This window comes from Onychomys torridus, chromosome 20 (assembly GCF_903995425.1).
Source record: "Onychomys torridus chromosome 20, mOncTor1.1, whole genome shotgun sequence".
In the NCBI taxonomy this organism is placed as follows: Eukaryota; Metazoa; Chordata; class Mammalia; order Rodentia; family Cricetidae; genus Onychomys; species Onychomys torridus.
In genome coordinates this window covers 40,431,090-40,457,436 of record NC_050462.1, presented here as the reverse complement: position 1 = coordinate 40,457,436, position 26,347 = coordinate 40,431,090, and the positions used below count along the sequence as shown (strand labels likewise).

Sequence of the window (26,347 nt, the reverse complement as noted above, 5' to 3'; positions counted from 1 at the left end):
TTAAAACAGGTAGGAACTAGCTAGGGAGAATGGCACAAGGCTTTCTAAGTTCAAGTCTGCCCTGAATGTTTCTGGATGTTGCTATTTACTCCTCATAATAACCTTCAGTGGTAAGAAGTCTGCCTTATAGAAGAAAACTGGGGCCCAGACAGGATAAGGAACGTAACTAATGAAAGTCACATATGTTAGTTTAATTTTACAGAATTCATTTCTTAGGATTTTTTTCCCTTAAGAATTTAAATTTGCCAGGCAGTGGTGGCGCATGCCTTTAATCCCAGCACTCAGGAGGCAGAGCCAGGCAGATCTCTGAGAGTTCGAGGCCAGCCTGGGCTACCAAGTGAGTTCCAGGAAAGGTGCAAAGCTACACAGAGAAACCCTGTCTCAAAAAACTTTAAAAAAAAAAAAAAAGAATTGAAATTGAAAAAAATTTCTTGGCCAACTTTGATTATGAACACTTATTATTTCATCTCAATTTTCTTTCATTTGTTTTTTAACTTTTATTAGAGAGAGAATGTACGTGTGTGCGCGCGTGCGCACGCACATGGATGCACCTGCATGGCAGAGCATGGAGATCAGAACCCAGCACTGTAGAGTCAGTTTCCTCCTTCTGTCTTTTCATGGGTTCTGGGGATTGAACTCAGGTCACCAGCACCTTTACCTACTGAACCATCTTACTGGCCCACAGCCAGAATTCTAAGATGCAAGTTGAACTTCCTTTTTTTTGTTGTTTTTTTGTTTTTCCGAGGCAGGGTTTCTCTGTGTAGCTTTGCACCTTTCCTAGAACTCACTCTGTAGCCCAGGCTGGCCTCGAACTCACAGAGATCCACCTAGCTCTGCCTCCCGAGTGCTGGGATTAAAGGCCTGCGTCACCACCACCTGGCTCAAGATTGACTTTCATGTGTGTAGTGTTTGGCCTGTGTACCATGTGTGTGCATTGCCTGGAGAAACCAGAAGAGGGTGTCTTGGAATGGAAGATTCCTTGGAACGGGAGTTACTCATGGTTGAGAGCCTTGTGTGGGTGTTGAGAATGGAACCAGGTCCTCTAGAAGAGCAGCCAGTGCTCTTAACCGTCTCTTCAGCCCCATACGTGTTGAATTTAATCTTTGGGTAGTGCATCTGTTTCTACATTCATTAAGTTCGTAAATATCCTCTGTAGAAAGCGAAGAGCTTTTTAAACACCCTCTTTCCGGAGCACCCCGTTGCTTCTCTTCAGCGCTTCTGAGGTCGTAACAGCTGTTCCTCTTTCCAGATTCAGGTGTCCCCATTTTTACAGCAGATGTTCATGCCCCTGCTTCACGCCATTTTTGAAGTGCTGCTGCGGCCAGCAGAAGACAATGACCAGTCGGCCGCCTTAGAGAAGCAGATGCTGCGCAGGAGTTACTTCGCCTTCCTGCAAACCGTCACAGGCAGCGGAATGAGTGAGGTGATCGCAAATCAAGGTAAGGATGCGCGCCGCACATGCGAATGTGTCTGCCTAGGTCCCTGTGCCGGCCGGACCCCTGAGCTCCACGGTGAGTGGACGTGAACAGCAAACTTGTGAGGAGGTGGTCTGGTGGCCCTAAGAGTGTCCAGTACTTTGGAATAGAAATGAGTTACAAGCATGTAGAGCACCTTAAAATTAATTTGTAGTCAGTTTCTCTTTCCCTGTATTCTTTAATTGCTAGTAAGTAGTATAGTGAACATGTGCCAGAATTGACCTGACGTCTGAGTCTTACTGGCCCGTTCGCCATCTTGAAATTGAGAATAGCACTGGCCAACCATGGTGTAGAAGGCTTGTAATCACAGGTATCTGGGGGACTGAGGCAGGACAGCCAAGTAAGTACAAAGCCTTCCTGGCTGCACAGTATTCAGGGCCAGTCTGGGCAACTCTTTTTTTTCCTCTAAATTTTTTTTTATTCATTTTACATAACAACCACAGATCCCCCCTTGTCCCTCCTCCCACTCCCCCACCCCCTGCTTTCACTCCTCTTTTTTTTTTTTTTTTAACCAGTTCTCCAATATTTTTTTTCTATTATCAGCTTGATACAGTATAAATTCTTATCCTAATAGTGAAATGTTTGATTGAAGCTTGCCCAGTAATTTAGTAAAACCAAAACTTATTCAGGGCCAGTCTGGGCAACTCTTGAGACTTTTCCTTACAAGGGAAGACAGTAAGCTGGGCATGGTGAGTGTCTCAGCTACTTTTCCATTGCTTTGATGAGAAACCATGACTAAGACAACAAATAAAGACCTTGTTGTTGTTTACAGTTTCAGAGGGTGAGCTGTGACCATCATGGCGGGGTGTGACCATAGGCAGGCATGGTACTGGAGCAGTAGTTGAGAGCATAGGCACATGGTAGAGAGAGTTCATTGAGAATACCACGAGTTTTTGAAACCTCAAAGCCTGCCACGCCCAGTGACACGCCTCCACCAAGGCCACACCTCCTAGTCCTTCCTAAACATTTCCACCAACGGGAGACCAGGCATTCAAATACATGCACATGTGGTGTCCATTCTCATTCACACCATCACATAGAGCCTTTCATTTCCAGTATTGGTGAGGCAAAGGCAGCTACACATCACTGAGTTTGAGGGCAGCCTGGTCTACTCAGCAAGGTCCTCCCCCTCCCCCCCACAAAAAATCAGCAGAGCAAAATATTACAGGAATCCTGGTTTCTCAGTCCTTAGAATTGAGGTGCCTGGTTAATAAAAGAAGTGAAGGGATTTTATCAATGCTCTAGGTGTGTTTTGACGTACTGTACATTTGAAATGAGTGCTTCAGTTTGGGTTTTCCCGTTTGAAATTAAAGTCTGGTCTTTCTCCTCAGGTGCGGAGAATGTAGAACGGGTGCTGGTGACCGTTATCCAGGGAGCCGTTGAGTATCCGGATCCGATTGCACAGAAAACGTGTTTCATCATTCTCTCAAAGCTGGTGGAGCTCTGGGGTGAGAGGAACTTGTTTTTATTTTGTTTTGAGGTTTTATCCTGACCTCCCCCCCCCCACCCCCCCCCCCCCACCCCCATGCATACTCTAATCAGGTGGTCCCACGGTGAGCCAAGCCTCCAGCCTGATAACTGTCTTACAACCTTCATCCTCAGCCTGCTTCATGGCAGTGTTAAAATGAAATGGTTAGAACTGAAATGGAGCTCTGATCCAGATAGAAGCAGGAACCGGGGATTGATTTTTTTCCTTTACGTGGACGGATGGACTCTCTTTTTAAACAAGATGAGCATTCATTTGGATTCTCTTGACAGGAGGTAAAGACGGACCAGTGGGATTTGCTGATTTCGTTTATAAGCACATCGTCCCTGCATGTTTCCTAGCTCCGCTAAAGCAGACCTTCGACCTGGCTGACGCGCAAACGGTGTTGGTAAGCACCTCAGAGTCTGTCTCCACATGCAGATCTCCAGATGCTCCTCTAATGACAGGCGGGTTGTTTCACGGGTTGTTTTTATGTAGACATAATGACTTCAGAGTAGGATTCATGGAGTTCCTGTTCCTGTTCTGGGGACAGATCGAGGATGTCACACATTTGGCAGGTGCTTTACTGCTAAGCCACATCCCTCCTCTTCGTCTTCCTCACTCTCTCCTCCTCTTCCCTTCCCTCCTCAGTTTCCCCCTTCCCTCCCCCTCACTTTGTTTATGGCACAGGGTGTGCTGTGTAGCCATAGCTGGCCAGGGTCTCACTGCACACCAGCCTGTCCTCAGACTCGCGGGCAGTCTCTTGCCTCTGCCTCCAGAGTGTGGGACTGGATGTCTGTGGCATCATGCCCTACTCTGCGGCTTCCCCTGCCGTGAAGAGCAGGAATGGCGTTCTCTGTCTGTGTGCTGGGTCCCAGATCTCATTTTCAGAGTGTTCCATGTGAGAGACTGCTTTCTCACTTCTCCAGTGCTTGGGTAAAAGCCATGCTACTACATTAGGACTACAGTTTGTACTTTCTTTTCTTTTATGTCTGGGTATTTTGCTTCCATGTATGTCTATGTGCCATTCGCATGCCTAGTGCCTCCAGAGGCCAGAAGAGGGAGTCAGATCCCCTGGGACTGGAGTCACAGATGGTGGTGAGCCACCGTGTGGGTGCTGGGAATCAAACCCTGGTTCCCAGGAAGAGCAGCCGGTGCTCCTAACCCCTGAGGCCTCCCCCCAGCCCCCAGGGGTTTGTCTCTGGCTCTCTTCTGTGTGGCCTACACTTCCTTTACCATCCTTGACTCCCTGCAGGCACTAAGCCCTGTGTGTTTTCCTTACAGTAGCTTGGAGGGGGGGGGGAGAAAAGTTTGGTTTTGTACTGAAGAACTGCCCATATTAAAATTTCAAACTTACATTTTGCAGGCGCTTTCTGAGTGTGCTGTGACTCTGAAGACAATTCATCTCAAACGGGTAAGGCTTACAGTCCTTGCTCCTCTCACGGTTAGCCCACATCCGCTACGTTTCCCGTTGGGTCTGACTCATCACCTGGAAAACTGTGTTTTGTGAAAGGTGACTTCGGTACTGATTTTGTGGATGTGTGGAAAGGACTGAATGAAAGCGGTGACGGTTACCGCCCTTCATATTGTGGGGCACAGGATCATTTCAGTAGTCAACTGCTGTACAGCCAGAGGCTGCCTGTGGGGGAGGGGCATGGGTGCCTGTGCCGGCCAGAGGTCAGTGATGCTTTCTGTCACTGGGCCCTGGGGCTCACTATTAGGCTAGGCTGGCAGGGCATCCCAGGGAACCACTGCTTCTGCCTCCTTAGCACTGGGGTTATAAGCATCTCTCAGCACTCAGGCGTTTGTAGCTGAGGTGGGAGTCGGGGGTGGAGCCCGGTCCTCCTGTTTGCACAGCAAGTGCTTTGCCAGCCCAGCTGTCACTCTAGCCTTTGATTAATTGGTGTGTGTATATGTATGTATGTATGTATGTATGTATCTGTATATATTTGCTTTTCCAAGACAGGGTTTCTCTCTGTAATAGTCCTGGCTGCTCTTGAACTCAGAGATCCTCCTGCCTCTAGCTCCCATGTGCTGGGATTAAAGGCTTGTGCCACCGCGCCTGGTAACCTGATTAGTTTTTATTGTTAGCTGAGACAGGATTTCACACTGTAGCCTGGCCTGGCATGAACTGTTAGTGGTCCTTCTGCCTCAGCCTCTCCCTCACGTGTAGAGGGCGCAGGTTTAAATGAGTAGAGACGTCCATTACTCTTAAATACCAAGTCCTTTCTTGTCAGTCTAGTCATGGATAAATCATAAGTGACTTTGGGCCTTTTCTGATAACTTGAATTAGGTGCCAACATTTAAAAATAAGTTCTTTTCCCTTTTAACAAAAATTGCTATTTCCAGTTTCTGTGGCCCATTTCCATTCTGTGGCACAGAGCAGCATTTCCTGAGCTGCAGTTAGCTGCAGAGTGGCCCATTCCCTGCCCCATAAGGGAACATGCTATCTTCGCTTCTCTGAGCTTGAGTCTTTCCTTCTGATGGAAGGCAGAAGGAAGGTTTTAGTCCAACGCATTTCCTCTAGACCTGTGCCTCCCCGAGGTAGGGTAGGGAAAATGTATAAAGATGAATCCCCGGTGTTTCAGAATCAAGGGAAAACAATGCATCGGGAGAGAGATGGCTCAGTGGTTAAGAACACTGACTGACGTTCCAGAGGAACTGGGTTCAATTCCCAGGCCATCCAGTGTTTGATCACGCCAGGATAAAATTTAAAAAAAAAAAAAAGGAAGAAGGAAACACCTGTGACCCCTTTTTAAGAGGTCACATACCATGACAAAAAGTATTGCCGCCTTCACCCCACCCCCAAAGCCCAAGGTCACGGGCGGAGCAAATTCCACTACAATAAATAGTGACTTAAGTGAGTGTTTTAATGGGTATATAAAATAGTGTAGTGGGGTGGTGGTGGTGCACACCTTTAATCCTGGCACTTGGGAGGCAGAGGCAGGCAGATTTTAGTCAGTTCAAGGCCAGCCTGGTCTACAAAAGTGAGTTCCAGGACAGCCAGGACTGTTACAAAATACAAAAAAAACACCCAAAAAAGTCTAGGACAGAAGCTGCCCAACTGAACAATAAGAAGGCAATAGGAAAAGGTGGACTTTGTCTGATAGGCCTTGAGTATACATTGGTTGAGCTGGCTTTCCAAACAAAGCAAGTATGTGTGTGGGGGGACAGCAGGCGTTCCCAGGGGATCTGGTGGAAGATCAGACTTATCATGTGGGCAGATAGCTAAAGAGTGTGGTGGGGTAGGTGGTTAGGAGCTGTGCTCTGAATGTGGATATTTGGAAAAGCGTAGGCCAAGTGGTTGTCCTGTGGTAACTGGGTGGAAAGATGTTCAGAAAGCTCTTGTATGAAGTGCTTAGAGCTAAATGCTGACTTGGGAATCCTCATTGTTAGTCTGTCAGAACTTGTAAGATCAGGACAAAAAGAACTTTGCCCACAGCAACAAGAAAAAAGACCCAAAGATGGAGAGAGAGGCAGCCTCCAAAGTGAAGAGTGAGCGCTGGTCTGCAGAGGACCTACCTTTGCACTTGTGGGGGAAGGTTCTCCAGGACCCTGTACCTCCAGCTCAAGGGATCGATCCAATGTCTCTAGCCTCCGTGGCCAAGCATGCATGCATGCACGTGTGCTCACATACACACACACACACACACACACACACACACACAGACAGACACACACACACTCATTCACAGAGAACACACATACACATAATCAAAAATAAAATAACTTTTAAAAATGAGAGCAATACCTAAGTTGTTGGTAATATGAGTAGGAAGTACTTTGAACTAAATGCTGACTTGGGAGTCCTCATTGTTATATGTCAGAACTTGTAAGATCAGGACCAAAAGAACCCACGGTTAGGCTGTTAGGAAAGCCAGGACAGAGAGTCGTAACAGAGGAGACGGTGTGACTCTGCGGTTGCGTGGGCAAGGGCTGAGGAGCAGTTCAGAGCTGTGGTCTCTAGCATTGCCTTCCATCCAAATGAGTGAAAATCCTGATTTACACACACACACACACACACACACGCACACACACACACACACACACACGCACACACACACACACACGCACACGCACACACACGCACACACACACACACGCACACACACCCACACACACACACGCACACACACACACACACACGCACACACGCACACACACACACACACGCACGCACACGCACACACACGCACACACACACACACACGCACACACACACACACACGCACACACACACACACACACACACACACACACGATATACGGCTGCATGGGAATGGCGAGCAGTGCGTTGGAAATAAGCAGAATGGGCCGATTAATGGGAAGGTGAGAAGAGAAGTGAGAAACCTTTGAGAACCAATGTAGTCTTCGCTCCCCGGGGATGACAGTTCCTCCAAGGTCAGTAAGTTGAGACCTAGGCCCATTTGGGTAGAGGGCCAGGAGTCAAGGTAGAAAGAAAGATAAAGGAATCCTGTGATTGAGAAGTACTAATAATAGTAAATAGAAAAATATAAAAAAATCTGGATGTTAGGCTGGAGAGATGGCTCAGAGGTTAAGAGCACTGGCTGCTCTTCTAGAGGTCTTGAGTTCAAATCCCAGCACCCACATGGTGGTTCACAACCATCTGTAATAAAATCTGGTGCCCTCTTCTGATAGGCAGGGATACATGCAGACAGAACAATGTATACATAATAAATTAATAAATCTTTAAAAAAAAAATCCAGATGTTAAAGTGGGAAAGGTACAGTTTGTTTTGAAATAGTCTTACTCTGTAGCCAGGCTGACTTCATGCTCAGAGCAGTCCTCATGCCTCAGCCTCCCAAACGCTAGGTGTGGACCACCGATTTTGTTTTGACTTACTTTCAGGTAAACCATCAACCTACTAAAGTCCTTAAAAGTTATCAAATGCAGGCCAGGGAAGATGGCTCAGTCCGTCAGATGCTTACTGTGCAAGCAGGAGGACCTGTGTTAGGTACTCAGCAACCATGAAATTGCCAGATGTGCACATCTGTAATCTCAGTGCTGGGGCTGAGGATGCAGACAGGTGGCTCATCCCTGAAGTTTACTGGCTGGCCAGCCAAGCCCACATTGGCCCCTCCAGACTTAATGAGAGACCCTGTCTGAAAAATAAGGTGGAGAGCAGTGTATGAAGACCCCAGCACCAACCTCGGCCTCCAGGACATTCACATACACGTTACCACAGACATGCAGTTCACTGCTGTTCTTAAGTATTGAATTTGTTCAGTTTTTCTAAAGCTGTTCTCTCAGGGGATACATTGCTAAAGGGAAGCAGTTTTCAAAATGTCCCCTGGGTTCCTTGGTTATAGGTGGAAATGGGTAGGGCCTAGAGGTTATTGGTGGGGTCCTCTCTTGCTCCACTGAGTTTCCCACCCTTCTCCCGCAAATAGGACTAGACCCTGGCTGACTTGAGGGTTTGCATGTGGCTGCTGGTGCTGACCCCAGACAACAGAGGTTCAGACTCCATCAGCCTGAGACCTTCTTGGCCCGGTCTTCCGTCTGTCATCCGCTCTCTCCTGTCCCTGCTGTGTTGGGACAGGAAGGTGTCTGTCATTGCTTTATATCGTTCAGTTCTTTCGGGCCTGTGTTCTGCTAAAGACAGTCATTCTCTGGCCCGCTCAGCCTTCCCTCCATACCCCATGGTCTGGGTTCTGTTCAGTGGCGGATGGCTTGAGAAGCGGTCTTCAGCAATGCTTAGCACTAACTAGATAACGTTAACATGCACTACTACGTGTCACTCTAAGGGATTTGTATTTGTTGTATATTGTGTGTTACATAGTACGTTATTTGTATATAATATGCACAGATATTATAGTTCATCAAATCCATCCAACAATTTAATTTTTCGCATGGAGAACTGGGGACTTAGAGCAGGTAGTTTCAGTTGGCACAGAGCCAGGTTTCTAATCTAGGCGGTCTATTCTTCTCCTAAGACGGTATTGTCTGTGAAGTGTAGGTGTGTTGGTCTAACCTCAGATGACTGGGTTGTCTTGTCATCTGCAGGGCCCCGAATGTGTTCAGTATCTTCAACAGGAATACCTGCCCTCCTTACAAGTCGCTCCAGAAATAATTCAGGTAAGAGCTCTCCTAACAGATTTTGTTTGAAATTTTATTAAACGAATAACTGTGGGTGTGTACTCGAAATGTAAATTTTAATTCACGAAAGCCAGATGGCATCAGCTTGTTTTGCTGTCAATAGCCTGGAGCCTAGACTGAAGTAACCCATGAAATTGATGGGAGCAATTTTATGTTTTTATTCTACTAATATCCAATACAAATTTAATTTCTTACCATCCAGTAAATGATAGGTCACAGGAATGGTAGCATTGTCTGTAACTGTACCCAACAGTAATCACGTTTTCCCTTTCTCTGTGCATGTGTGCACATGTGGTGGTGGTGGGGGCGTGTGCACAGGTGTGTGTGGGAGTGTGCACATGTGGGGTGTGTGTGTGTACATGTGGGGGGGCATGTGCACATGTGTGTGTGTGTGTGTGCACATGTGGGGGGGCATGTGCACATGTGGGGTGTGTGTGTGTGCACATGTGGGGGGGAGCTGGAGGCCATCTTCAGGCGCCATCCTCAGGACCACCATCTGCCTCCTTTGATTGTGCTAGAGTGGCTGGTGTGTAAGCACAGGTCTCCTCTTGTTGCTCCCTCCACAGTGCTGGGCTTACAGGGGCGTGCCACCACACTTAGCTTTTTATTGGGGTCTGCGGAATCCCCACCTGACGTCACATATTTCTATGTCACACAGGTTGGAGATACTTAGAAATACTTGTGTGTGTCACTGTTGTGGAATTAATAGTGATTGGGTAATGCTTCTTTTGTTGTTCCTTAGGAAGACACTAAGTTTTGCTACAAAACTAAATATTTTAAAAATCAGAATTCGGGGTTGGGGATTTAGCTCAGTGATAGAGCGCTTGCCTAGCAATCGCAAGGCCCTGGGTTCGGTCCTCAGCTCTGGCAAAAGAAAAAAAAATCAGAATTCATGGGACTCAGTGGTCAAGAGCACTGGTTGCTCTTGGGTAGTACTCAGGTCAGTTCTCAGCAGCCATGTGTCAGCTCACAACCACCTGTAACTCCAGCTCCAGGGGCTCCGGTGCCCTCTTCTGGCCCCTGAGGGCTTGTGGTGCACATAAACTCATGGAAGCCTATTTGCATAAAAACAGATACACCCTTTTAAAAATCAGAGCTCATTATGTTGCTTGCTTTTCCAACCCTGGAGTAGTGTGTGCTTTTGAAAAGAAGGCATTCAGGCGGTCACGGCAGCCCATGGTGTAACCCCACCACTTAAGAGACTAGGTAGGGCAGGAGGAGTGTGGTGAGTTTGAACCTGCCTTCGATTATCCGGGGGAGCTCCGGCCCCGCTGGCTGCTGAGTGAAAGTGTCTGGAAAGCAAACAAAAGAGAAAAGAAGCCGTTCTGGAGGCTGCCGACAGTGATCAACATGTGTGGCAGGCATGCGGTGCAGTGGAGCATGCTTGCTTGCCTACCGTGTGCAAGACCCTGGGTTCAAACCCTGACGTGCATGGCAAAGAGAAGAGAGAGGAAACGGGAGGGAAAAAGAGAAGAACTTCTGCTGGGGTTTGTGTCGGGGTTTTGGTGTTGAAGTGTTGTGAGGTGGGTGGCTAGAAAGTCACCCTGCTCCTGCACACCTCACATTGTGCTCACAGCCCAAGTGGCAGCTAGAGCTAGCCCCTCCTGAGAGGGGCAGACAGGACGACCGGGGTGACGGCCAGGCCTGAAAAGCAGCCCCTTAGGGATTCCAAGATTTGTCTGCTTCTCCCAGTGTTCTGGAGGGTTTTCCTCTTGTTGCATGCGTGGTTAGGTTTTTTCAAGGTTTATTTTATTGCGATAAGAAGACATCACATAGGGTGTACCTTAACATTTTTAAGTCTACTGTACAGTATTGTTAATTAAAGAACAATGTTGTGCTTACACAGCATTAGATAGGTCTCTAGAAAATCCATTTTATATAATTTAGATGTGTTATTTGTTGGTTGGTTGGTTTTTCGAGACAGGGTTTCTCTGTGTAACAGCCCTGGCTGTCCTGGAACTCTTTTTATAGACCAGGTTGGCCTTGAACTCACAGAGATCCGCCTGCCTCTGCTTCCCAAGGGCTGGGATTAAAGGCGTTCGCCACCACCACCCGGCTTGTAATTTAGATTTTCTGCCTAAATCGTCTTTCCCAGCCCCTGGCCACCACCCTGCTGCCTTGTGACTCTCTAACCCTGACTGTTGTAGAGACCTCATATAAGTAGTAGAAGCCTGTCTTTCGTCTTCTGTGACTGGCTGCTTGACTTAACAGGATGTCCACAAAATTCATCTGTTTTTGTTTTATATAGCAAGATCTCTTTTGTATGCGTATGTGTTCATGTATGCCTAGGTGAGTGTGTGAGTGTGGGAGGGTGCCTGCGCGCGCGCTTGTAGACACCAGAGGTCAAGCTTTTGGGTAGCAGTCCTTGAGAGTCTCCACCTTGTTTTTTGAGACAGGGTCTCTTACTGGGACCTGCAGCTCACCAGTTCAACTAGACTGGCTGCCCAGCAAATCCGAGACCCACCTGCCTTTGCCTCACCAGCACTGGGATTACAAACTTGTGCCACCGTGCCTGCCTTTTAATGGGGATGCTCGGGATCCAACTCAGGTCCTTCTGTTTGCACAGAATTACCTCACCAACCATCTCCCCGGTTCCCAGGTTTCCTTTTTACGGTAGCTAGTGAATGGTCCGTTCTGTAAATGGATTAATGGACAAAGTATGGTTCATCAGTGAGCATTTAAGTTGTCTCTACAGCTCGCTGTTGTACCACAGTGCACATGAGCTAAGTGCTAAGCTTGCCTAAAGATGCTGACTTCAGTTCTTTTCGATAGATCCCCGTAGGGTAGTATGTGCTTAGAATGCTTGTGAGGCCCAAGGGTCGATCCCTAGTTTGTTTACAAACACTTAAAGCATACCGGATGCCATGTGTGTTCTCACTGTGTGTGTGCCATTGTGTATTCTCACTAACAGTGTGTGTGTTGTTGTGTATTCTCACTAACAGTGTGCACGTTAGGGTTTCTCCACATCCTTGCTGACTGACTTTGTCTTGTTGGAAGTTTGTTTGTATGTGATGGGATGTTGGCCTCAAATCAAAACTCTTTTACCTCCATCTCCCAAGCAGCCACACTGTCGTTCATGTGTTACTGTGCCGTTACTTCATTCTTTCTGTTCTTCTTCTCTTCCTCCTCCTCCTCTTTTTCTTTCCTTTTGAGACAGGGTCTTGTGTTTCCCTTGGACTCCTGGGCTCGAGCAGCCTTCTTTCTCTGGTTCTGGAATATCGGGGGCTACAGACATGAACTGTTGTGCCTGGCTTTGGGGGTTTGGTTGGTTCATTTGCTGGTGACCATCCTACCAAGTCTGAGATAACACACTGGTTTTGATTTCTTGCCCCTGGTGACCCAGAGAAAACGAAAGAAAACTTGTCTGGGTGTAATGTTTGAAAATCTCGTATGTTACCTTTGGGAGTAAGAATTGGTTTGACTTGATTTTGATGAGCTGTAATAGGACTAGCATGGATTTGAAGTAATACACTGCCCGCTGTTAGGAGACAGGATGAAGAAAGTGTGGTATATCCCTGCAGTGGTATTATTTAGCCTTGAAGAAAGAAATCTAGTCCTGTGCTACCACATAGGTGACATTGGGGACACTGTGCTAAGTTAGGCAGAAAAAACAAACACTCCATGATCCGCTGACACCAGAGGTCCAGAGTAGTAGGACTCATAGCAGAGAGCAGAGGGGGAGCTGTGGGGGGGAGAAGCGGGGAGCCGGGGGGGGGGGGGCGTAGGGGAGAGAAGGGGGGGAGAAGCGGGGAGCTGTGGGTCAGTGGGCGGAGGCGTTCATTTCTGCAGGCTGAGAAAGCCTGCCCGAGCTGCCACACATGACTGTGCATGTGAAGTGGCTGTCTTGGTAAGCTGTGATTGTGTTTATTGCCCTCAATGTAAAACAAAAAGGAGGTTGGGGATTTAGCTCAGTGGTAGAGCACTTGCCTAGCAAGTGCAAGGCCCTGGGTTCGATCCTCAGCTCCAAAAAAAATAAAATAAATAAATAAAACAAAAGGGATGCTGTGGGCTTGCATTAAATGGACTTTCCTATTTTTCTTCCCTCCTTGTTCCCCCCAGGAGTTCTGTCAAGCGCTTCAGCAGCCTGATGCTAAAGTTTTTAAAAATTACCTTAAGGTAGGTATTTGGGGAATGTCCCTGTCTTTATACAGTGAGGTAACGTTTGAGGGTGCAGAGTTTGACTCACTCACTTTGGGGTCTCTTTGCCCTAGGAAGATGTAATTGCAGAAGTTTTTGTGAATCCTCTTTGAACTAAGCTATTGAAAAAGATAATTAGATATTTACACTAATTGTCGACAGAGCCTGAACATATGGTATAAAATGCCTGGGTTTGGGTTTTCTTGTTGTTTTATCGTTTCATGATGTAATTAAATGGGTATTAGAGGATGGAAAGAAAAGAAATTTTTTGAGCAGTTGCTCATTAAGTTGAAAGGATCTGAAAATACAGAAGCAGAGGTATAAACGACTTGCTTATATTCATTTAGAAACATTTGGATGTAGAGCAAACAAAAGGGATGCCTCTTGGATCTGGCCCAGAAGGCTGTGTTTTACATTCAGAAAGCATTAAATTTTATAAATCAACAAAATTAAACACCTCAATCAGTGGTGCATACCAGTAGTCCCTGCACTTGGAAGATGCAGGCAGGAGGATCACAGGTTAGAGGTCAGCCTCCGCTACATAGTGAGACCCTGCCTAAACATAGAACAGGTAGAGATTACTTTTACCTACTTACGGCTGTTTTTTATGTACTAGACACCAGATGGTGCGTCAGGTACCAGTACAGGTGACTTCCCTGCTCAACTTGCTCAGTCACTGTGCCAGAACCCAGAACTGCTTCTCATGTATACTTGGTACTTTCTTCTATACACAGACTAAAAAGCAAAGAGCTCTGTGTGCTACATTTCCTGGTAACAAGTTACAAGTGAGTGGTGCCCTGGCTCCAGTTAGTAGAATTCTGAAGTCAAGAGCTGTAGGAGATGTAGGTCAGTGGTAGAATAGAACACTTGCCCAGCATCGGGGAAAAAAAAAAAACCCACAAACTAAACTGAAGAGAATTTATAAGTCAACAGCATTTGTTACCCTTTTCAGTTCTGACATTGTCCCTCATCAGTTATCAGCATAAAGGAAACTTCTTTTTTTTTTTTTTTTTTTCATTTTCCTAACATTGGGGAAAAAGAAGGGAAGCATCTGTGAAAATGACAGTCTTCCTGGGTAGGAAGAGGAAGTCCTGGGGTTCTGCAGAAGGCTTGTCTCGGGTGTTGTTCCTATGTGCTTCACTGACGGGCTGGGCTCAGCTCCTCAGTGACGGAGAGCAGCATCTCAGCGTTAGCGATTTCTTCTTCCTGTCTGGCTGACCACTGTACTGATTCCTCCCTGCTCCGTTGGACGGCTTATGCTATCTCACTCAGCGTTCCTTCCTTCTCTGTGACAGCCTGGCTGGGCTATCAGGTGTTCCTTCATCTATTGTTCTTCCCGGAAGTTCCATTTACTAAGACAAGTTCATGCTGCTTCTCTAGGGTCTCAGTTGTTTTCATATCTGATGTCAGACCGCGTTTTTAGGTCTCCCGTAAGAATCGTCTTTGCTGTTCGTCAACTCTGCCTTACTCCTGGTCCTTCACTAGGAATTCTGTGCTGGTCTCTGCTTGCCTTTGCCATGCTCGGTTCTGGTTTCATCCTGGTGATGGGACAAATACCATGGCCAAGGGCAACTTAGTGGAGGAAGAGTTTACAGGTCACAGGCCAAAGGGGAAGGCATTCAGGACAGGAACACGAAGCAGAAACCATGCTGGCTCCTCACAGGCTAATGAACAGATAGTTTTCTTGCACAGTCCAAGACCGCCTACCCAGGGATTGGCGTTGCCCATGGTTGGGTGGTCCAGCCTCTATCAGTTAACGGTCAGGACAGTGTCCCACAGGCCAGTCTGATCTGGGAAGGCCCTCAATCAAGACTCCTCCTCTGGGGGAATCTAGGCTGTGTCAGCCTAACAGTTGAAGCTAACTAAGACAGCCTTCTTGGAAGGCCTTCTCTTGCTCATTCAGTGGTCATTCGTAGCACATTTTGGTTTTGGTTTATTTTGAGACAGGACCTCTTATGTAGCCCAGGCTAGCTTAGAACTCACTGTCTCCCTGCTTTGGCCTTCCAGCTCTTGGGATCTCCAGTGTGAGTCGCCAGGCCCATCCTCTCTCTCACTAAGGTTGTCAGGTGAACCCAGCTATCTAGGTCTTAGGAATATGATGATGAATATGGTCCTTCTCCATGAGCTCCCTGCCTGCCATTACCATCTCCAGCACTCACTTAATGACATCATTGTGGATGTACTACATGCTGGGCAGTGCTTAGCATGACTTCTAGCCCACGCTTTTGTCTCAAACATTGAACTAGAACTAGCTTTTAAATCACCAAATACATAGTACATCTTTTAAGGCTTAATATTTCTGTCTTATCTTTGACTTTTTTCTTCCTTGAATTTAATATTCCACAGTGAATAATTTTCCCAGTAAATCAAAAGCTTCCTCTTCCAACTGCCGTTGCTCTGGCAGTAGTGTTTGTGACAAGGGGTGACTAGCCTTCAGAAGCCTTCCAGCGCTGTCCTGCCTGCCTGACACTGCTGATTCAATGCTGTTTTACAGGTGTTCTTCCAGAGAGCAAAGCCCTGAAGACTGGATTTCCGTGTCCTGCATCATGACCAGGAATTCCAGTTCATAATTTATAAAGAAGCAGTTTTGTGTGCCATCACACCGTCTTTTAACATTGTTTGGAGCTTATTACTGTGTATGTGGGATTTTCTGTAAAATAGGTGTAATTTTCCCTCAATATAGGTATGTGACAACCAGAAAAGTTGCCTGCATGCCAGTTTAAATTGTTTATGTAAGAATGCTGTTAAAGACATAGCTTTATCCTAGTACCTTAATTTCTTTCTTCATATGAAACTTTAAAGTTCTTTATAAGGAAGACTATAGCAGTGGGAAACTGACTAACAACTGAATGTAAAGTTGGAAATGTTCAGTTTTATGTGTGCACCATAAACTATGGGGTAACAATCAAAACATAATTTTCTGTAGATGGCCGTTACATTTCTTGAAACTGGTTCAATGCCAATGTGTATTCTATAAGAGAATGGGTTCCTAAATTAGTCAGTTCAAAAGTAGGTGCTGGTGTTACACATTTTTTATAAAAAAAATAAATTTTGCATAGTGAAATATACCAAGTCTTCTCCGGAATTATTATAAATAGCCTCATTTCCCCACCTGAATCACTCTGATTTCCCATGTAAAGGTTTGCAGATATGAATGTGGATGCCTTATGTCACCATCTGCACCCCTAAAGGTCACTCAACTTAGGTCAGTTAAGTTAGTCGTTTTTAAATGCACTAGAAACCGGCTCCATGAATCTGTGATAGGATTATAAATCCCAGTGTTTTTCTATGAATTAGGTGTACTTAGAGCACAGTAAGTACACTTAGATTTTGTTTGTTTGTTTGTTTTTGTCTTGAGACTGGATCTCGCTATATTAGACCAGGCTGGCCTCAAGTTCAGAGCTCTGCTTGTCTCTGCCTCCCAGCGGCTGGGGTTAAAGGTGTGCATCACCGGGTCGGACCACATATGTGTTCATGACTTTGCAGTCAGTCACTGCTTCACTGCTATGGTACTGCTGCGTGCTGTAGGAGAGAGCTAGAGAACAGGTGTGGGTGCAGTCAGAGCAATAGAAAAGAGGTGAACTGCAGCAGCATCACTGTAGACATTTAGTTAAGGCCCAGGTCTACTCTCAAGCATGCAGAGTCCCGGGTCCATACCCAGCACTGCATAAAAGTAGAGAAGGAAATGGGAGGAGATCAAAGGTCCCAGGCTGTCCTCAGCTACATAGTGAGTTTGAGGCAAGCCTGGGCTACATGAGAACCTGCCTAAAAGTAGAGTAGGTAGAAGCCTAATGGCTTCTGAGAAGTTGGGGGTATAGTCCTTGGTGGTAGAGTGCTTGCTTGAGAACCTGAGTTCAGTCCCTGCTTCCACAGAACAGGGAGCAGACGAAAAGATTTCAGGACGGGCGTGTGTTGTCCATGGATTTGTGACCCATGAATGGCTGGAATGTGTGTGTGTGTGTGTGTGTGTGTGTGTGTGTGTGTGTGTGTGTGCGCGCGCGCACGCGCGCGCTGGGGGTTAGGTGAATAAGAACCTTTTTTGAGAGTGTCTTCCTCTGAACCTGGAGCTCAGTGGGCTGGTCAGCAGACTTCCTGTCTCCATGTGCCAGTCCTCAGGTTGCAGATGGTGACTGTACCAGCTTTTATGTAGGTGCTGGGTATCCAAATTCAGTCCTCACTCTTTTTGTTCAGCAAGCATTGACCTGCTGAGCCCCCAGATTTACTCTGAATTGTGCACATGGATCTTTTTCTGTTTTTTGTTTTTGTTTTTTGGTTTTTCGAGACAGGGTTTCTCTGTGTAGCTTTGCGCCTTTTCTGGAGCTCACTTGGTAGCCCAGGTTGGCCTTGAACTCACAGAGATTCCCGAGTGCTAGGATTAAAGGCCTTTTTCTGATTTTTAATGCCACAAGAGATAGTCAGCATTTTCCTTCCATTATAAAATAAAGGCAGTAAAATGGGCAGCTAAGAATAGTTCTATTGAATGATAAAAATAGATTAGTGAAGTATATAATACTTCAATAAATGATTTTTGTAAAAAAAAAAAAAAAATAGGTAAGTGGGGCTTATAATCACACCATTCAGAGGCAGCCAAGGCCAGTCTGGGCCAGCGTGAGACTCGGTTTCATAAACAAAAAAGACAAGCAAAACTGGGTGTCTCTATGCTATTTTCCTGTGCACTGTGAGATGTCATAGCTTCTGTTGTAGCAGTGATTGCACAAGGTATTGTAGTGAACAGCACACATAGTAATGAAGAAGACCTTGTACACTGTGGACTCTGGACCCAAGTTAAACCACTTACACCAGTAACTGAGTTTAGGACCTTGACCACGTTAAATGACTTCTTCCTGCCTTGGTCTCCCCCTCAGAAATGGGGGAGATAATGGTAGCTACCTCATAACTTGTTAAGAATTCAATGAATTAAAACAGGTCTCAGTATTAGCTTGTATCATGTACTCTTGAGTCCGTACATGGCTCTTTCCCTATAATAGTTTACCCTGTGTGTAGACCTTCGGGATCAGGCCATGAGAACCAGAGTGTAGAAGTAAGGAACTTCATGTCAATGTAATCATGTATAAGAATGCTTGTCTTCATTCCGTGAGGTTACCGTCATGACAGCAAACGGCCCCACCATTAGGTACCTTATTTTGAAGAGCAAGCACCCAAATAATTGTCTCACGAGTCAATCTCACTTGTTACAGAAAACAGAGGTGGAAGACATAGGTTTTGTGGCGCCTGATGTAGTTAGTCCCGTGCCTCAACTGTTTCAGTCTCAATGCTTGCTAATGGACTCACACGTGGCTTGACTTTTTAGGAAAGTACTGTGTGGTATTTTAATGTGTATCACTTACGTGGTAAACATGTGAAGTCCTTTGGCTTAGTCCTATTTCCTCCATAATTTTTGAGCTGTGGGTTTTTCTGACTCGGAGGGACCTGGCACTCATGTCATTATCAGAACTGAAATAAGTTTTAATTGTAAGCAGAAAGTGCATTTACTGTTAGAATGATTTCATTGCCTAAACTGTTTAAAATTCTAATAAAATAACTTTCTAAGAACTCCTTGGATTGGGCTTTTTTTTTAATCTCCATTTTGCATGTGATGTAAACAGGCCTACCTAGAGAGTTTCAGGTCAGGAGTGGGTGGAGACTTCAGCCCCTGGTCTGTTCCAGTGGAAGCCTTTGCCTTTAACCTGGACGGTCCCGTGTAGATCTGCTCTAGGACCCACCCCCTTCCTTTCCCCACTCAGAAGTTACACCTTCGATCCACTGGAGTCTGCCTTGAGCAGGGCCTGATCATAGTACGGGGCTGGCGCTTCAGTCGTCAAGTCCAGTGCTTAAACGCGCCGGTCTTCCCAGTTTCAATTGCAGAACGGACACCACGAACCGATTCTTGCTCCTGCAAGCCAAGGGACATTTAAACACAAACCCGCCCCCTAATCTAACCCTCTGCGAAAAGTCCTCGGCGGCCAGCATCCAGCGCCAGCTCGCCGCACTCGGCGCCGCAGAGAGTTCCCAACCTCCGCCCGCCCGCGGGGTAGGGCGCCGCCGTCCCGCACCGGTAACTGCAGCAGCCACCGGAGAGAGAGCGAAAAGGAGATACTCGGCCGCCGCGGCCCCAGGCCCGCGGGAGTGCGCACGCGCAGGCGCGCCCCGCCGCCGCCGCCGTCGGTCACGTGCTCCGCGGCCCGGGCTGGCGAAGCCGGAAGTAGCCTGGGGCGCGAGCAGGCCCCGGAGCCGCGGGCTGTGCGCGCCGGAGAAGGGACTCGGCTGGGTAAGAGGGGTCGGGCGGGCTCGGGCGGAGCCGGCTGGCGCGCCCCGGGGGTCGGGGAGGCGGGATGCTGCGTCAGAGCCGGGCCGCGGCCCGGAGGGGTCCCGCCGCCGCGCGCTCGCCCCGCCTGGGCCCTGGCGTCCCGGGCAGAAGGGCTGCCCAGCCCGGAGTGGACTCGCCGCCGCTCCCACCCTACGGCCCCGCAGACAGACAGCCGGGTTTAAATGGACTGGCAGCCGAAGAGACGGGTCGCAAAGGTCGACTCACCGAGGGTACCAGCACGAGACGGGGTTTTGTGTTGTTTTGGTGTTTTTTGTGTGTGTGTGTTTTTTTTTCTCATATGCATAGGCAAAAAAAAAAAAAATGCAAATTCCTATATTTTCTTGTTCCCCTTCGATCTGGCTTGTGGGTTGATTTGCCTAATCCGTTTCCCTGGTGTTTTCTGTCAGTCGTCCCAAGACAGGCTCTCCCGAGAACTGTCAAATGCATAATCCAAACCCGACCTTTTCCCACTCTGGGACCTCTCTGCTATCTATCCAATACATGGTTGACTTGAGTTTGGAAATCCAGCAACTTCGTCCGTACACCATGCCACCCAACCTGTTTTTATCCCTGGTAACTTTCGTTTTAAACAATTAAAGGAAGTAGACTGACGACGGCCTGGCCAGTATTGTACTTGTTGAATGCCAGTTTAGACGCTTATCAAAATTTGGGGAGACTTAAGAGCAAGCGTCGGGTGGGTGTGCTGAGTCATGTTTTAGTCATTGGAAGAAAGTTTCAAGCCATCACTGTCGTGGACCCATCTTTTTATATTGGTGTATAGAAAGCAGGTATCTTAGCCAAGTGTGTTTTTAATTATTAATTACTAGCTACACGTAAGTACTCGATGATACTGTCATTTCGTTATCTGACAGCAACAATGTAAAATCAGCTAGGGAAGGTTTTCCATTACGTATTTGGGTTTACCATCTCTTGAATGAAATGCAGTAATTGGTAAATGCATTTATTATTTATGAAAAGGGAGTCTTATTCACACACACACACACACACACACACAGGACATCTGGCATGAGTATTATTCTTATTGCTTACTTCAAATAGATTGGATGGGCAATTACTTATCTAAATTGCCTAGGTGATAAAATTATAAAAATAGCTAGTGTGCCAGGCAGTGGTGGCACACGCCTTTAATCCCAGCACTCGGGAGGCAGAGCCAGGTGGATCTCTGTGAGTTCGAGGCCAGCCTGGTCTACAAAGTAAGTTCCAGAAAAGGCGCAAAACTACACAGAGAAACCCTGTCTCGAAAAACAAAAACAAACAAAAGATAGCTAGTGTATAAGAGACTGGTGAAACTTGGACCCTTGGCCATTTTCTATGTTCCTAACCATCCTTGGAAGACTGAAATTCTAACTTACTGGAAATGGACTGTAAGATTCTTGTGGTCCAAACCTAGAGCAGACTTAGAGGAGTCTGATGTGTCTAGTGTAGGTGCCATATTTTCAATTGCACAGTTAAAAGGACACGTCTGCTATTGGTACTTATTAAGACTTGGGAATATGTACTTGGTATGTGTATACCTGTCTATTTAGAAGTTAGGGAAATGACTGCTTTTCAATTTTATTTATTTTTTTTTTTTTACATTTTATTTATTGTGTGTGGAGGCACATACCTGTTGTGGCACAGATAGTCCTTTCCTTCTGTCACAAGGGTTCCAGGGACTGAACTTCGGTTGTCTGATGTGACAGCAAGCCCCTTTGCCCACTGAACCATTTCACTGGCCCAGGAACCTGTCCTTAAGCAGTGTCAGAGGAGTTACTGACTTTTCAGGAATAATAAGTTCTGGACTTCTTAATTACAGTTTCTGTGCAGATGAAATTTTGCACTATGGAACTATTACGTAGTGATGATTGCTTTCGGTTAGTATATGTGCTAGCCTAATTTCTTTAATTTTCCTCCGAGCATGTGTGAGGTCAAGGCAGGAAGACTGCAGGTTCAAGTCTATAGGCTATAAGGAGACCCCCGTGTCCAAAAAAAAAAAAAAAAAATCAATGATTAATCTTTCAAAACAGTTGGAGGAGATAAGTAGTCAATATTACTCTAATTGGCAGAGACAATATTAGATAGTGGAGGGATTTTTTTCTGTTCTGAGATGCAAATTAAATTGAATATATGAAGAAAAGAAAGCCTGATATGGCTCAGTGTTGAAGAGCCCTTGATGCTCTTGTGGAGGATGGGAGTTGAGCTCCCAGCACCCATAGCAAGTGGGTCACAACTGCCTCTAACTCCAGCTCCTAAGGGTCCAACCTTCTCCCACCTCCTCCAGCATCTCTCTCTCACACACACAGACCCATACACTCATAAGCAAAAAAAGCCAGATCTACTTATAATTGCATCATTCTGGAGGCCAAGGCAGAAAAGCAGGCTGGGTTAGTTATATAGAGAGCTCAAGGCTGGGAAATACAGTAAAACGCCATCTCCAAAGCACAGCAAAAACAGTTGAATGTGTGTCGGTGGTTTAATATTGTGGGTTGTTGTGTTGTGTTTTGTGTTGTTTTTTTTTTTTTTTTTCTGTAGTGCCCGAAGAGTGTTTTATCCTCTAATATTCTTAGAAACATTTTTAACACTGGACTGTTCATGCACTTCTGATCGGCAGTAAATAATATATAATCCCACTTCAGATTAAATGTGGCTAACGGTTGTTTCTTGGCTGTTATTTCCTTACCAGCATACATGCAAATCTCTTCTCTCCCCTCAGCGTGAGGAGAAGCGCCCCAGCAAGCCGAGAAAATGCAGAGTACGTCTAACCATTTATGGCTCTTGTCTGATATCTTAGGCCAGGGGGCCACTGCAAATGTCTTCAGAGGAAGACATAAGGTGGGTACAGGGCTGTTGCTCTTTGCCTCACTGTATTTTCTTCCGACGAGCCCATGTATATGAAAACATTTGGCTTTGTGATTCTGACTTCCTTTGGGGAGGGAGGGTCTAAAGAAAAAGGATTTTATGATTTTTGTGATTATTTTAAGATTTAGTTTGTTTGGCTGGTTAGTGAACACATCTATCCAGTGGTGATTGTATAGGATGGGAAAAACTGGAAGTTGATTGGAAAGTGTTTCCTACCTCCCTACTTAACATCCTGATGGTGACGTATGATAGAGGGAGGCGTGGTAGGCAGACAGATGCCCATGGGTGATTCTCATCTGCTCAACCAGGGGTTCATGCTGTCTCTAAAGTAACATCCTACTCAATACCTTTAATCCCAGCACTTGGAAGGCACAGGCGATGTGAGTTTGGATCTCTGTGAGTTCGAGGCAGCCTGGTCTACAAAGCGAGTTCCAGGACAGCCAGGGTTGTTTGTTACACAAAGAACCCCTGTCTTGAAAAAAAAAAAAATTACAAAATAGCGTCCTGCAGGGTAGATTGGAGCGAAAGAGATTCTCAACATGGAAACCAGAGTTAGAGGCTGTGTCCCGGCGAGAGGCAGTATGCTCTGGTAGAAGTGGGAGTGAGTTTAAAAGATCGCTCTCAGCAGCCGGTCAAGAACCCAGATGATTTGGTTGACTTCTGTATTGGAGGATGAAATTAAAGATAACTACTAGGATAATTTTAAATGAAGAAACTGAAGATACATGTGAAGAATGCTGTTTTGTTTTTTTGTGTTTTTGTTTTTGTTTTTGGTCACTTTGCATTTAGAATGAGTGATGTTTGGAGCCTTGTAAGTCTTATTTTCAGACACAGGGACTCTGAATGTTTTAGTAGGGAGGACTCTTCTATTTTCCCATAGCTTTGAGATTGTCTTTGAGACAAGCATGCATGGGTTATAAACAGCTGCATGGCCTGTAAAGAATGAATCATCACTGTCATATGGATGGCTTTTAGCAGTTTCCTCTTAACTCTGGAACTGTGCAGGGGCTCTGAGTCCTTATTTAAGTTCACTTTGATCATGCTTCGATATTTATTTGCTAGAAATTGTTTTTATTTGTTTGCTTTGTGTGAAGAAGTGAGTAACAGAATTTAGTGTTGAAAACACATCTGACCTTCCTGTCTTCCTTTGATTCAAATTACTAGAACGGTTACTTTATATCAGGCACTGTGGTGGGCCTGGAGTGGTTACATTATAACCAAGTTTGATTTTGTGTGGAAGTGCCTTTAGGAAGGATTTCAGTTGGAAACTAAAGACAGTCATGATAACTTGGTTGATATGTGTTTAAAGTGCTGGGGTTACTAGATAGTTTATGTCTACTGGTCCTGTTCCCTACTTAGGTGCTCTGAAATATTCACTGGATGAAAGAATAAATGGATGGATGAGATCAGACTAGATACCCTAAGGCAGCATAAAGTTCTTCAAAAGAACAAAGATGGCCAGGCGGTGGTGGTGCATGCCTTTGATCCCAGCACGTGGGAGGCAGAGGCAGAGGCAGGCAGATCTTTGTGAGTTTGAGGCCAGCCTGGACTACAGAGCAATTTCCAGGATAGGCTCCAAAAGTTACACAGAAACCCTATCTCAAAAAACCAGAACCAAACCAAAACGACAAAAAAAACAAAGTTGTACTTTTAAAATATATTGTAGGAACCAAAAATAACAGATTTGAGGAGGATAAGAATGGACCTAAGAGGTTTCTATGATTCCGTTTATTATTTGGTCATTAATCTCTCCAGAAACCAGTGATTGTTCTTAGTAACTTCAAGTACTGAAGACTACTAAAAAGTGGGGTGTGGGGTGCAGCGTGGAAGATGGCTCAGTATTGAAGAGCACACATGCTCCTCTTGCAGAGGACCTGGTTCTAGATCCTAGCACCCATGTCAGCTGGCTCCAGGGGGGGCTGATGCCTCTGCCCTCCAGGCACCTGCACTTAGTGTTCACATACCTGCACACAGACCCTCAAGTACCCCTGCTTAGAAACAGCAAGATTGGTCTGGAGAGCTGCCTTAGTGATGAAGGGTACTAGTACGCTCTCACAGAGGATCCGGTGTGATTACCAGCAGAAATCCACATGGCAGTTCATAGTCTGTACCCAGTTCCAGGAGATCTTATAAAAAAGTAAAGTAAAGATAAATCTTTTTGAAAAATATTCTGCTTCCCCTTTGGTTGTTTAAAAAATTTTTTTCATCCTGACATTCACCCTCTGTGTACTGCTTTGGACACGGTGTTCTTCAGTGTACTGTTACTAAAAATATATCAATTATTTAATCTTTAAGACAGTTTTATTTATTAGTGTGTGGTATATGTGTGCAGGCACACGGCCACAGCATACATGTTGGAGGCCAGAGGGCAACTTTTGGGAGTCAGTTCTCACCACCGTTGGTCCCAGGGAACTCTGAGCCAGGTCTTCAGGCTTGCACGCTGTTCTCCTTGACTTCAATCTTTCTGATTGAAGCCGCCAATCGCTGCTGTTGTGTCTGATGGAGTTTACGGGCATGATAACCGTGGTGAAGGTGAAGAGAAGGGCCTTGAAGAGAGGGTGTGCAGATCCTGCAGATCGTTATCATTTGTGTAACTGTGACTTGTGGCAGTGAGTGGCCGATGGCGGTGTAGGTGCCTAATGGAAAGGGTGCAGTCTCATGGTCCAGTTCCCTCACAGACCTTCCCCGAGTGCTGACCCTGATGACCCTGGGGCGCTGATACATTGTATCGTTGATACATTGTATCGTTTCCCACTTCTTTCTCCTCTCTTAGAAACCTCTGGTTTGATCTGGCTCAGCTGGTCAAGGCAATTACCACCAAATGTAACAACTTAAGTTTGCTCCTCAGGTCACACGTGGTGGAAAGGAAATTGACTACGCATACTGCCCTCTGCCCTCTGCCCATGTGCCCATGCCCATACACACCCACATAGTAAAATAGTAAATGCAACAAAACACTTGTCAAGAAAAAGCCCTATGTTAGACTGAGTTTGAGACAAATATAAGGAAATGCACATTTCTTTGTGCTTGGTGTGACTTGGGCAGTGGAGGTCATTTAGAGACGGTGGTTCACACATTGATAGTGAGAGATGAGATTAGTAACAACAGCAAATAGTTTTAAAGGATAATGCTCTGTGTGAGAGGAGGAGGCGGCTGGAGATCTACGGAAAGGTGGAGCACAGTCCAAAGGAGAGTCCCTACCCAGGGTGCTAGGGTGTCCTGAAGCAGGCCATGCTTGAACTACCCAAGAAGAACTGGCTTTGAGGAGATTCGACCTTGAATAAATAGGGGAAAGTGAGGCTGAATGCAAAAAGGCCCAGGCTGGCCACCGGAGAAGCTTGCTGGTTCCAGGATTGGAAGGAAGTGAGTGGGCCTGGATGAGTTTAGAGCAGGGTGAATTTTGTACTGCTGAAACCCTGTAGGTGTGTCCTGATAGTGCATGTACTGGAGAGAGGGTAGAGGGCTACAGCAGCGTGTCCTGTCAGTAGATCCTTGCTCCTCTAGAGGTCGCTGATGAAGGAACAAACTGCCCCACTCCACACCCCACCCCACCCACCCCATCCCAACATCTAGGTGGTGAAGTTGAAGGTAGGTTTGCGGGCAGCAGTGGCATGATCCTACGAGGAAGTCCGTGTTTACCCTGCAGTGACGTAATCCACGTGACCTCTGTTCTCAGGACTCCCAGCACACATGATCATAGCTAGTGACAAAAGTTTCTGCAAATTGAATTGCATTGCTTTCATAATATTGATAAGAATTTTGTAGAGTATAATTTTCCATCTCTTCCTTCTTATTTGCAAATATTTGGCTCTGGGAAATTCTTGGAGTTTCATTTTCTTCTCTGGAAGTTTCCTTTTGGACACTAGAGCTGTTACCTTCAGCTACGTGAATAACTCTCTCTGTCACTAGTGTACCATTTGTAAGTTCTGTTTGTAATGTCAAAACAGTGACCTTTGGGGAATTCCAAATTGTTTGTTTACCTTTTAG

At 46.1% G+C, this 26,347-nt stretch overlaps 2 protein-coding genes across 5 annotated transcripts in view; both read left to right on the top strand.

Annotated features, from left to right (window-relative positions):
• Positions 1–15,851, top strand: part of Xpot (exportin for tRNA) — a 41,028-nt gene extending 25,177 nt beyond the window's left edge. For all 3 annotated transcript variants that reach the window (XM_036169634.1, XM_036169636.1, XM_036169635.1), the window contains 7 exons: positions 1,250–1,439; positions 2,807–2,923; positions 3,234–3,349; positions 4,307–4,354; positions 8,965–9,036; positions 13,117–13,173; positions 15,689–15,851. In XM_036169634.1, coding sequence (XP_036025527.1) covers positions 1,250–1,439; positions 2,807–2,923; positions 3,234–3,349; positions 4,307–4,354; positions 8,965–9,036; positions 13,117–13,173; positions 15,689–15,715 — 627 coding nt within the window. In that variant the 3' untranslated portion in view covers positions 15,716–15,851. The remainder of the gene's footprint in view (positions 1–1,249; positions 1,440–2,806; positions 2,924–3,233; positions 3,350–4,306; positions 4,355–8,964; positions 9,037–13,116; positions 13,174–15,688) is intronic.
• A 3,508-nt stretch (positions 15,852–19,359) lies between these two features.
• Tbk1 (TANK binding kinase 1) overlaps positions 19,360–26,347 on the top strand; it is a 41,157-nt gene continuing 34,169 nt past the window's right edge. Inside the window, exons 1-2 of one of the 2 annotated variants that reach the window (XM_036169956.1) lie at positions 19,360–19,462; positions 22,215–22,333. In XM_036169956.1, the coding sequence (XP_036025849.1) occupies positions 22,247–22,333 (87 nt within the window). In that variant the 5' untranslated portion in view covers positions 19,360–19,462; positions 22,215–22,246. Of the gene's footprint in view, positions 19,463–19,529; positions 19,717–22,214; positions 22,334–26,347 lie in introns of those variants that run through there. The other variant, XM_036169957.1, reaches the window with a different exon arrangement.